The sequence below is a fragment of the Topomyia yanbarensis genome, chromosome 1 (genome assembly GCF_030247195.1).
Source record: "Topomyia yanbarensis strain Yona2022 chromosome 1, ASM3024719v1, whole genome shotgun sequence".
NCBI lineage: Eukaryota > Metazoa > Arthropoda > Insecta > Diptera > Culicidae > Topomyia > Topomyia yanbarensis.
In genome coordinates, this window is record NC_080670.1 from 206,081,472 (window position 1) to 206,094,872 (window position 13,401).

At 42.0% G+C, this 13,401-nt stretch overlaps 1 protein-coding gene across 4 annotated transcripts in view; it reads left to right on the forward strand.

The window, feature by feature from the left end:
• The first annotated feature begins 3,715 nt into the window (after window positions 1-3,715).
• LOC131689362 (uridine phosphorylase 1) overlaps window positions 3,716-13,401 on the forward strand; it is a 48,837-nt gene continuing 39,151 nt past the window's right edge. The window contains exons 1-3 of one of the 4 annotated variants that reach the window (XM_058974420.1): window positions 3,716-3,867; window positions 10,997-11,328; window positions 12,248-12,462. In XM_058974420.1, coding sequence (XP_058830403.1) covers window positions 12,413-12,462 — 50 coding nt within the window. In that variant the 5' untranslated portion in view covers window positions 3,716-3,867; window positions 10,997-11,328; window positions 12,248-12,412. Of the gene's footprint in view, window positions 3,868-10,996; window positions 11,329-12,195; window positions 12,463-13,401 lie in introns of all 4 variants that reach the window. The other 3 variants (XM_058974428.1, XM_058974443.1, XM_058974436.1) reach the window with 3 other exon arrangements.

Genomic DNA, 13,401 nt, shown 5'->3' on the forward strand with positions numbered 1-13,401 from the left:
GCAAGCTATCAAAAAACCTAGGTCACATTTTACAAAATGTGGAATTACTGGCAAACAATAAAAAAATTACCACTTTAGCTCTAGCGCTAAATAGTGAGATTCTTAAGGATATGAATATTCAAGAATTTAAAGATAAAGGCCAACAAATATTGAAGAATGTATCAATAATTCTATATACTCGCCAGCAAATAATAGAAAATCCTGAAAAACAAAAAGCAATTATCAAAGCCAACCATGACACACCGATAGGCGGTCATGTTGGATCATATCGATTATATAAAAAACTTCGTTGCCAATACTATTGGCCAAAAATGAAAATACACATAAGAGAATATGTAAAAAATTGCCTAAAATGTAAACAGAATAAACATACTTACAAAACTAAAGAAAACCTCATACATACTCCTACACCTACTAAAGCACTAGATAGTATCTCAGTAGACACAATCGGTCCATTTTCAAAATCAAACAGTGGTAACCGATATGCCATAACAATACAATGCGATCTGTCAAAATATGTAATAATCCAAGCGATTACTGATAAACAAGCAAATACGCTAGCAAAGGCACTTGTCGAAAATTGTATCCTTGTATATGGCGCACCCAAATTAATTAGAACAGATCAGGGAACAGAGTACAAAAATGAAGTATTCTTACACATGAATAAATTGTTAAATCTCAACCATCAGTTTTCTACAGCATACCATCCAGAAACAATTGGAGGTTTAGAGAGGAATCACCGTTGTCTGAATGAATACGTAAGACAGTTTATCAATCACGCCCAAACGGACTGGGATGATTGGCTGCCTTACTATGCGTTCTGTTATAACACGACACCTCACACAAACCACCAATACACACCATTTGAATTAGTATTTGGTAAACAGGCAAACATCCCACAAAATCTCATGTATTCCGAAAACACTCACACACAACCCATATACAATTTTGACCAATACCACGCAGAACTAAAATACAAACTACACTTAGCAGCACAAAAAACAAAAGCAATATTAGATAATACAAAGCAAATACGAAACTTAAGTCAAGAGAAAATAAGTAACCCAATTGATGTAAAACCTCTAGATAAGGTAATGTTGCAGAACGAAAATAGAAGAAAGTTAGATAAAGTATACCAAGGCCCGTACACAGTTATTTCAATTCAGCATCCAAATATTACCATACAAGAAGATACCACAGGTTTAAAACAAATTGTTCATAAAAACAGGATAATCAGATTATAAAAAAAAAACCACATACCACAAATGTACATCCAAAATATCCAAAATTGTTCATAAAAACAGGATAATCAGATTATAAAAAAAAAAAAAAAAAAAAAAACCACATACCACAAATGTACATCCAAAATATAAAAGCTATCTGGAGAGAAGCAAAAGCTACAAGTTTTTTTCGAATAATTTCACTTAGTTACATTATTCTTCCAAAAGGAGGGTGGTGTAATACATCTAATCACCTATCTCTAGCTCATTCAAATTAACTACCTCGGCTCGGTACACGCCTTAGCGAAACCGTCCATATGGTTCGCATGTGTCGTGAACGCCGAGAAACACCCAGCTAAAGCAAAATATATTCAATTGTTTATTGATAGAACCTTTCGCTTTACAAGCGTTTTTCCCTACGTCCAGTGCTATCTATGGGCACACACCCTCTGCCCGAGTAGCGACCAATTCTAGGTAGCCTCTCTGTCTCTCTCCAATTGGCTTTACTCAGAATAACCAAAATATACAAACATGTCGCGCAACATGCCAGCGCATATAAAATAAGCCTTGGGAATTAATAAAAAAACATTCTTAGTCTTACCTTAGGGACGAGCAATCCTTACCTTCGAAAAACCAAAAGGTAGCCAAAAGCTACCAGACGTGATATCCGAGCTCTTCACGCACAAAGATGGTTTTAAACAATTTTCTTCTTAACCTTTAAAGACATACTGTTGCCATTTGGCAACATACCGGATACCGTAATATAAAGCCTGAACAAGAGGTATATATTGTATCCAACCTGAAAAATGAGCACCAAGGAAAAATGACTTCCATGCATTTAAGGGTTAATGGAGAAAACATAGTTTTTACTAAAATTGTTTCCACTAAGGAGAAATGTAGCATAAAGAATGGCTCTTTTCATACAAATGAATCATGCTCGAGAGTACGAATAAATCGAATTGGTACGAAAGTAAACGAAAATACGAATGTGAGACACTTTCGAACGGTTTCTTTACGGTCGTAAACAGGAATGGAGACGCGGCTAGAGCAGTCCCGGCGAGTAATTCGAAAAGAATCTGATGGGGGATAAGCAACATCTACGAACGCGACCAAACGCAATTGATCACATTTAAGTACCTTAACTGACTCAAGCGAAGAGTCCTTGAAATGTCTGATTTGATTCGATGACCACACCGTCCATCTCCACGTCTCGTGCAGATACATATATGTGATACTCGAACGTGAAGAGCTGATCACAAGTAACCGGGTTTGTTTGCTTCAGGTTAGACGAAACAACACGAACCCAGTTTGGCTTACCTTTGCGATTTCATTTACGCTGAGGATAGTTGCTTTATACACTCTATTATTAATCTCATTATTCATTTCAGATCAAATTGAGATTTTCAAAGCTTTAAACATTATTCCTGCATTACACGTGCTATCAATATCAAGAACAGGACCAGCCCAGGAAAAATACTTGTCGAAGGCTTAATGACATCATCAGCTATAAAAGAGATAAGGCAAAAAAAACTAACAGAACACCAGCGAACTTAACACAGCATTTATTTCCTTGTTAAATAAACATATGCCTGATAGCCTCTCGTCTTGACCCATGTGCAAATTTCATAACAACTTAGACAAATTTTCTGCTGATACTGGATTATCACCCGTGTTTATTTTTCGGTATTTTGTAATAGGTCTACTTTAGCGAATGGCGTTGAATAACTGTCCCCAGAATTTAACTGAATTAGTTGAGCTAGTTAGCCTCGAACATTCCAAAGTCGAAAACCTCTACCAGAACTTCTAAAATATGTTCTTTTTAATTACTGACAAGCTTTGTTTCTTACAAAAATCGAACAGATACACTAACCAGCTACGAGCAAGAAATCCCAAAACGAGGATTGATCACCTGCACTGCACATGCTTTCCCCCAGTACATGTGGATCGATGACCTATGCAGCCCCTAGCAAGATACCTTCAATCATTAATTAAATAATCACTGCTGCTGGGCAGGATTCAACAATTATTGAGGATGCATCACGAGTCTGCGTGGTAAATTTCGCGCTACTTCGGTCATCGCTTCGGGTACGATTAATCAAACGGAGTCAGTGCAGGGCTGTAACACTAACCGTTTCCCTTTTATCATTTTCAGACTCCTCCGCTGCATTGAGGTTATTATTAAGGTGAAAGGGTTTCCAGAAAGCGCGATGCGGCGTACCACGCGTCTCCTTCTGCGCCGGAAGCCGCAACATCATCGGAAACTTAATCATGTGATTATCCGAAGTATGCCACACTCTACACGATGAGCGTGTATGTGGTTGATTCTACTGCCAGAGCGGTACGTATTCTCGCTCTTATCAGAGCATATGCCTGAAAGTGCGAACCGCCGCCAAACGATGCGGAAGGAATTTTTTTGATTATGTCTTGTGCCTCTTTCTACCGTGCTAGAAACAGTAGGTACACGTCGAACGGTAGAATGTGCTTTCCTTTCTGCCTTCTGTCAAAAACTAATGTGCTGCGCACTCCCGTTTAGCGCTTGGTCTGGCTGTGCTCTTTCGTCGTCGGATTCGGGTGGCATTTTCAGTCTTCGTAGTGCCGTTATTTAGGATAGTCACGTGTCCTGGCCGGAGTTCAGTTCTAAAAAGAGGTAAGAAAGTTTTTTTTTGTTCGGAGTGACATAGCAGTGAAGTTAGAAGAAAAGCAACAAATGATGCGTTGTGTAGTTTAATGACACAAATAGTCGATTGGATAGTTTCTTATCCTTCAACTAAAACACGTAATTAATTGCAACCAAACCGGTCTGACTGGGAAACTGTTCCTTTGTCCGACAAGCGAACCAATCCTCCGAAAATCCCGTCCTAAGCTGTGCTGAATTACAACGCAAGCTGACAGACACATTCCGAAGAAAATCGATATCCACCGCCTTTTTCCCGCATGTAGAGAGATGTACGATTCTACCTAGCAACGAAGTTTTTTTCTCCCTTTTTTCCTGTAAGTACACTTTTCATACACACTACCAAGCAAGCGGTGGAAAATCAAACAGGCCAGTAATGGCAGGACGCGACGACGCACGGTTTGTGCAAGGCGTCGGGAGGAAAAACAAAGCAGGCCAACGAGTACAGCCCCGTACAGGGCGCGTGTTTTGTTTTACAACCAATTTAACTCAAGCCTCGGTCGTCGCTCGCGCCATCACCATACCGAGGATGAAATGGAACTTTTCGCTTTGCATAGGAAACCACGTAACATAATCGCTTGCTAGCCTGTATTGCTGCTGCTGTTGTTGTTGTTGTTGTTGGCGGGCGGAGCGCGGTGGTATCATCTGCCAACACTTGATCGAACAAAGGTCGTGCCTTGTTGCTTCATTTCATCAACGCGACGACGGCAAGAGTGACGAGAGGTCATTATAACTTTATCTATATCGTCATTGTTGTTCGTTTTGGATTTTGGCGGACGGGGGTTGGAAGCCATTGAGCGATGTTTGCACTTAAACAGTAGCCGAGTGTGTGTGTGGGTTTGGTGTTTGTGCAGGACTATGCGTCTCCACTGGATGAGTTGATTTCGGGGAGACGCGTGGTTGTTTGTTTCATGTAAATAGGAATACAATAACATTTAGGCGCTTTCTAATTATTGTCATTTTAATCGATGCCTCTAATTATCATCAATTGTTAAATCAATCATCGTCACGGTTCCTAGTACGATTTGGTTGCGCTTTCTCCTAACATATCTGGACAAAATTTCATTGTACGTAATTTGTCTCTAACTCTGCATATTAAGCAAGTGGTAGTCATATCATATTTAACCGATTAAAGTTTTCTGTATTCAAAAAGTTTTTTTTTTTGCTAAAACCGTACTGTTTCCGAAAACCGTCTCAAAAAGGCGTATAAAAAGAAATCTTAGTGTACATGTACACTGAGCTTTAGAAAGTAACCCAGCAAAGTACCGTTAGTTTGGTTTTGATGGTAGAGATTGTATCGCTTGCTATGACCTTCAGTGATATTGATGAGTTAATTTTCTCTTCGGCGTATCTGTACGGCGATTTTTGACTTTAGGAGCTGTTAAACTACTACCCCCATTAGAGAGATCGAGCGTCTAATGAAGAAATAAAATTTGTTTCGATGAATATAAAGTTCATTCAATTCAATTCCATCATATACGAAATGTTGTACTGAAAAGAATCAACGGTACAATAGCAACACAAATCTTCGTTTAACGCAACAACATGAAACACTTTATTGAATGTGACACTGTGAAGAACAAAATTCCCATGTATACTGATGGTAACACGATTGAGGTACGACTACACGATCTGTCTCCGGAAAAAGCCAAAGCCAATTTTTTCTTCGCAATATGAAGAAGTTTTCTGCATTCACTAGAAAAATTGAGGCATTTTTCCCAGTCATGCTTAACCGGCTTCAAGTGGTAAAAATGTGGTTGAAACACCCTAGTTAATCTTCCACTTGTCAATACTGTCAATAACAGTCTATTTTCGATCACCAAAGACCAGCGTGTTGTACTTCAAGAACTTTCTTGGGTTTCTTCGGTTCCTCCTCATATCCTGACGGTTCCCTTACTCTTTTCACGGAACGGGTATACCGGTCACCCTTCGGCGTCTCAAGGGCTTGTGTTTTCGCGTTCGGCAACTGCAACGGTGAATTTCATGCTAATCACTAGATCCCTAATTGGTCCGTGCACGTAGCCCTTGCTTTTTACATACCCCTCGATTTTTTGCCTCAGATTCATCCCTCTAGGCTGATCTTCTTGGGTAAGGCTTGATTTCGGTGTGAGCACCTGAAACCCTACCTTCCCTTGGTGTCCTAGTGATTTATCATCGCTCGTGCTCGGCATGTCCTCCTTGGGCTGCTATCGCTACTGCTGATGTTGTGGCTGCACTTACTGTTGCATTTGGTCGTTTTGCTGGGTCGTCAACCTCGCTAACCCAACTTCTTGGGTCCCAACTACAAAAACGCTCTCTACGCCCGTAGTAGTTGCCTCCATATGATCCCATGGCTGCGGTCGCATGCGTGTGTTGACACGGTCCTTCATGGGGTGCTACGTTCAGAGTTGGACTGGCGCTAGTCAGGAATGTTCAACGGAATCTACTTCCATCGGCTAAGCAGTCGGGAATCGAACGTATTTGGTGACCTACCAATGCTTCCAGGGGATAGGGGCAGATAGTATCATTAACCCACTCATCGTTTCGAAGAGGTGTCACACATCCAATGTGGCTGCCGGTCCGTGATACCATTCCGATGAAATCGTTATCCACATCCGTGTTCTACTTCCAGTAGCCAAGATCAGGATCGTATTGATATAGATCTTAATGCGCCGGTTAATACTTCCGTTGAACTAGGGTGCTTTATGCTAAAATCTTTACTAAAATCTTAGCGAAAGCGACACAAACTCACTTCGACAGATATGCTTATGGATTTATATGGCTATCTATAGAAAGGTTTAGCAGAACCCACTGCCCAGCCCCATCATATCCTAGGCAGACTCCCCAACTCGCATAAGGGGAGTCGTTAAGAGGGGGTTCTTGTTGTGCCTTCGTCGTGACCCTTACTTCTGCTCACGAGTTTTCCGCATCTATCTCGAAGCCTCACTTGTTCCATGAAATGGCTCGATCTTTAGTTCTCGTCAGTGATCCGTTTAGATGCTGATTCCATGAGCCATTTAGCTATGTTTCCGTTAGTCGGAAGGCGGAATTTCTAGCGCTACCGATTTCTGTTTCGTGACTCAATTAGCTCCCAGCCAATTAGAATCTACCATACTGTGAATTCTTCGCCGATCGATTTCTTCCTATACCGATATTCGTTTCCGTGACCCATTCTGCTCTCCACTTCGTCCCGATCTACTCGGTGGCGGTGTACCTAGCCTACTGAACGGGCCAGCCAGTACGGGTGTCGAGTTCTGTCCAGCGATTCCAGGTGGAGCGTAGATTCCGGTTCGCAGGTACCTCAACGATCCGCTGCTAGCTGTGCGACGCACTCTACTTGAGCTATTCCGGCGGTAGATCTAGCCTACTCACGAGCTACCCGGTAGGGTGTTGAGGTCGATCCAGCGATTCCCGTGAAACCAGACGTCCGGTTATCTGACGCCCCGAAGCCGGTGCTACGTCGCACACTACTCAACTGGTCCCCGGGGGTGGACCTAATCTACACCGGCGGCGGAATTTCTCCCGAAACCCGATTTGTAGTTTCATGGCGGCTTTCTAGCCTAGGTGGCGCTACTTTGTTGATCCTTTCGCCACTTTCTCTGCAGCTCGTAAAGGATACTCGTAACTACTTTGTTGACTACATCCCAGATATGCTGGACGTGGCACATCTCTTCGACGATATGATCAACTGCCATTCCAGGCATACCCCTTCAAACTTTTTCGAACCTAGGGGATTCGAAGAACACATGTTCCGGTGTCATGCACCTTCACGCACTCCGGGCAAAGAGTTGACGAAACATGTCCAAACTAATGCAGGTACTTCCGGAAGCATCCATACCCGAACAAAAACTGCGTCAAATGGAAATTCACCTCTCCATGCTTCCTATGAATCCAAGCAGACACATTTGAGATGAGTCCCGGTGGGTCGACCTGTCTTTCCCCACGATGTCCCACTCTTGCTGCCACTGAAACTACGAGTCCGCTCAGACCAGTCTCCTTGCATTTCGTTTTTTCCTCCGCTGGTAGAATTCCACGTCTTCAGCCAGATTGGCGCAGATGGGAATCATTCCGGCAATGATGCATACTGCCTCCGACGATGTCGTTCTGTACGCACTCGCGACACGAATAGCCATTAGCCGAAACGTGTTTGTCAGCTTCGTCTGGTTCCGCTTTGAGTTCAGCGCGTCAGCCCAGGCCGGTACGCCTTACCTCAGTATTGAGGATGAGACACCCGTGCTGCATCTTGCTCCTCCGATGTTCGGCATGATCCTTGCCAATACGTTAGTTGTTGTAATTTAACCGATCGTCAACCATCACACCCAAGTACTTCAGCACACGCATCGATGGAATTGATGGTACGCCGATGCTGATCACGACACGCTGGATTTTTTTCGGTTGCTGACCAGCACTACCTCCGTCTTGTGGTAAGCCAGCTGCAACTTGGCGTCAGTTAACATCTCCACCTCCTCAAGGGTCTCACCGGTTATCGTCAGGATAACGTCATCTGCAAAGTCAACGATCTCGACTCCCTTGGGCAGTTGCAGTGTTAACACTCCATTGTACATTATATTCCGAGTATGGAATTCTGAGGTACTCCCGCCGTGATCCTAATCGATTTGTGCCCCATATTCGTCTCGCACACCAGTACTCGGTTCCCAATCCAGATCCAGATCCGCATCATCTCCAGAAGATAAACATCGCTCATATAGTGATATGCAGGCGAGTATACGCGGACAAGATGTCTGTAAAAGGCTCGAGCGCAACGACCAACTTCTTGTGAAAAGCACCATCGTATTCTTTTTTGAACAAGAAAATATTTCCGAAGAATAAATCTAACCAATTTGATTGAGATTTATTGTGAATTTTCTATGCATTGTTAGAACGAAATTCGAGAATATTGCTGATACTACATATAAATTGAACATAAATTTTGAATTTTTACTATATATCCAAAATTTATTATAATTAGCAATAATAATTTAAATGCCATAATCAAGACCAAGGGCGGCTTGGCCACAAACATGCCGTCGGAAGCGGCGGCCCCTTGCAAGCAAACCTGTGATCTACAGTAGGCAAGCTATCACCTTACACACAGTAGCAAACCCGCTACGACTACAAGAGCAATGGCCTAATAAAAATCTACCCCAGCAGTCGAACTGAGATGAACAGCAGCATTCCAATGATCTATGCATCGTCGACAGGTTTTCAGTGGTGATCTTACGTGACGTCTCTTTTGTCAGTTCTCATGATAAAGAGGGGCAAGTCTGTGGACGATTCGTAGTAATGCTGCCTAAGCTCGACTCCTGCTAGCTAGCAGAAGACAAAAGATTAGTCCGTAAGATTTAAAGCCTTTTTCTAATGACTCTGCCACTTCGTTTTCCGATCTTTATATTTCACATCCTTGCTCCCACTCGAGTACTATGGCTCTAAATTTTCATAACTTTCCCTACTCAGTAATCTAAGTAAGCTAATTAAATGCCGTTTAGAAGTAAGAAAGGGAAAAATATATTTAATAATTGGCCCACTCAACAGGACTGCTCTAATGGATAGACTCAAATATTCGAACCACCGATAAATTTCAAAACAAATCTAGAGAAAATTTAGAATAGGACGTAAGTAACAATGAGATTCACTTTGGGGTCTTTCTCTTCTGCTCATTACACGGTCGTTTCGACATTTACTACTCCTACTCTTTGCATAACATTTAAAAACCGTCGGCTTTTGATATGTACTGGAAAATTATTTTCCGTAGAACTGCTGCTGCTGTTGGCGGGTTCCCTCCGGCCGGAACAACAACGGCTGCGTATTCGTTTTGAGCTTTGCTCCTTTGTTGGAACCTCCCTAGCGACGGTGGCGACCAAATACTCCCCGCAAAGAATCCCGGAATACACCGCACCGCAGTGTTCTTCCCAGGCAAGGTCGTTGCCCTACCTGTTTCCCTCTCATTGGCTTTTAGGTGTAGAGGAGAGCAACGCTCGTTCGGTGTATCCTCTACAGCGGGAGGGGTTGGCGCTTAGGATCCTTTGCGACACATTTTCCAGCAAGAGGAGAGCAGTGGCCTATCTAATCCCTATGTTGTTTATACAGAAACATGAAACAGAATTCACTATACCTACAAAATCGCTCACTGGAGCTAAAACAAAATTTACAAGAAAAAGTGAACGATCATAAGGAACAGCGGTAAGCATCATGTTACATAAACAATAAACTCTACGGAGAGAGTACGCAAAAATGGGTATATTTCCACCCAGTGCTAAATTGTTTCTCTAACGGGTTACAACACAAATGGGTTTTTCGATTGATTGACCCCGGTGTAGTGGAGTGCACTTGTTCTGCACCATTTTTGCACTTTCTAGCAGAAATGCAGAAAACTGGGCATGTTCCATTGACACTTCTGCTAGAAAGTGCAAAACCTGTGCACTCCACTACACCGGTGAACATCAATCGAAAAACGCAAAAGTATCAGTAGAAATGTTGGTACAAAGTATATAATTAAACGCTGAGTCCGATCGCTCTTCAAGATTGACAAAACCATTCGGATAGTGCTGTTGATATACAGCCCATAGCCATGGCAGAAAAAACAACATCGATTTGTGACGTAGGTTGCTTGCTACTAACACAACCATGAAGACCTAGTTTTGAATATCGTTTTGTTTCATGTGAAGTTCTGAGATAAACGGAGAAGAATCGTTTACATTTTATTGTTTGTAATGCTTCTCGGTCTCTCTTTAGCAAATTAACAGGCATCTTTTTCAGCACCTGTCGCGTCTGACCGGTATCGAATAGGTTTTTTTGCAGTGCTCGTTTCTTATACTCCGAAGGAAGCAGAAATCAAAAACTTCCTACCAGAATTAAAAAATAATTAGTGAATACCGGAATAATTTTCACCCTGGTTGCTCCGAAGTACTTCCAGTTTCTCTTGGTACTGATGTACAGTAGATACCCAGAGAAAACCTACACCTATTTTTTACATCTAGTTACCATTGCCGTTCTCCGTCATCCAGAGCAACCTAGTGGACGGGGGACTCAAATGCCATTCAACACAAAAAAAAAAACAAAGTTAGCCGGATCCATTCCCATGCTAATCGTTTGCATGAATTTTTTTTCTCTTTTGTCATTTCAGCAAAAAGTTCCACAACCAGTTCAACAGACAGACGCATAAAAATTCATATCAAAAAACGGACTGGTTGATTCACCCACGCACAGTCTAATCGATCCCCAGAGGAGGTTTGTGATAAAAACGATTTCAAAAGGAAGTTTCTTCCCTTGCTGTGCACGAAACGGATAGAAAAATTCAATTAAGGAATCCGTCAGTAAGCGAACGACGAACCGAAACGCGACACCAGAAAAGTGGCAAGTGAAAAGCGGAATCGAATTGAATTGTGGAAATCTAAAGTGGTCTCGATTCAATTCTGTGTCCAGTGTCCCGTCTTGTGTCAGTCAGTATCTATAGAGGTACGTGTCCGTGTCGAGTTGATTTTATCTTCCTGTTCCGTTTTCGAAATCATGGCTGCTGCACTTCTGCTTTCCTGTCTGTGGTAACTGTGAAGAAGCCGAACCATCAGTTAGCCAACCAGCCGGATTAATTCGCGTGTAAAGTGTCCGGGCGTCATCGGAACCGTCATTGAGTGGTGGAAACCGGTGGAAGAATAAAGAAAACGAATTGGATAAGAATCGATTCCCTTCGGGATGGGATGTAGTAGATGTGGGGTGGATTGCACTGATGAAATTGTTGGGATTAGAGGGATAATGCCAGGGGGTGGCTGATATAGTTCAGTGATGCTAGTGGTGGTTCTTTGTGGCAAGCGTAATTGGGTCATTAATGTGTTGTATTCGATATATTTCGATGCATCTGGGGTTTAAGAAATCCAATTAATAGGCTAATCTAGGACCTTCTGAAACTCTATTTTTTGCGGGATAACTGTAAGAAATCCTAGCCACTTTGCTTGAGGCGGAACTGAGTCAGGTTCGAACATCCTACTGCTATCAAAATTTATGAATTGAAAATGGTTGGATAAAGAACCTAGCTCGGTTTCCGGGTCAAGCAAAAACGGCAATGGATTCTATCTATGTACTGATGTATTGTATGTATTCTCCGTCGTCGTCTTCTTCGTCGAATAACCCAATTTGTGATGAAATAAGAAAAAATCTTTTACGGAAGGAAAATTACAATACTTTATACTGCCTCAAATCTCTGGCAATCGTGCCATTATCTACATTTAGGCGATCGCCTGAAGCTTTGACACGATTTCGACTTAATTTTACACTGTACACAGCGCCACTCCCGGAGGCTTAAGCTAAATCTTACCAGCTATTTCACAGTGCAATCACTCCATATCTTAACTCGGAACTAAAACAGTGAAAAAAATTTTAGTGGCAGCATAGTTATCAGATTTATCCTGTGAATTGAGTTTTCAGAACTGAAATACCCTTTCCATCAGTGATTTGAAGTGACTGTGCGAATAGTGAGGAACATCAACTGAGTACTGTTCTAGCAGAACCATCAGGTGCACAGTAACAACTTGCAGCTGATCTAGCCATGTCGGCCTGGAACTATCATCCGACACTGTCGGAGGAGGAGCGTGATGAGTAAGTACACCATTTATTACGTGTAACTGTGGAATAAATAGTATGGTCGTCTAATGGTCACGTCACCTTTAGGTGATAAAAACTAACAACACGGGTCCTATTCTCACAGTCACGTCATCTAGTGACTAGAAAAAAATTTCCTTCTAGTCACTAGGTGACGAGACTGTGAGAATAGGACCCAAATGCAAAATTGCCGACCGGTAGAAACAACCTAACAAAGTAAGGGACAAATAGGTCAGTGACCAAACTGCTATTTTTTGTCAGTTTTTCCAACTTAGCATTGGTGGAAGTTGTTCTGTCAAGCTTTGAACTGATCTTCCCATTGCTATTTTGAGTCATACAGCTTACAGCTGTTGATGGTTTGAAATAATCTTGAACTTAGAACAACATACTCGGTTTGTAATAGTCATACGCACTTTTAAAATCAGCAGAAGATTGCTGTGATTATGTTTGACCGAATAATGAAAAAATGGATTTATTCTGTTACATATAACGGAAGTTATTACCGTTCAAAATCTCACTCTATTTATGGTGAATTTTTAATTGAAGTACTGTACATCTGAAAGTGTATCTGGAAAAGTCTCGTTACTGCGAAATTAATTCAATATCACCTTAGCCGAATCGTCGATGAATCTCTCATCAAATTCCATTTACATTCAACGTTTTTGTTTCAAAAAAACTGAACCACGCACGTAATTCCGTTCCTAGCCGAGGACCGACGCTCGCAAAGCTTTCTTCTCTATAACAAACCAGCGCACACAATTGGATCACATTTCATCCCTAATCTAATAACCATCAAAATCATTAGTAATTTAGCCCAACAATGACGCACGGCGGCGCCGTAAAATTCTACTTTATTAATCTGTCATTTGGGAAGCGGTATTACATATAACCTCCACCTAATTTCGTTGTCATCAAAATCATGTGCGCACCGACGAA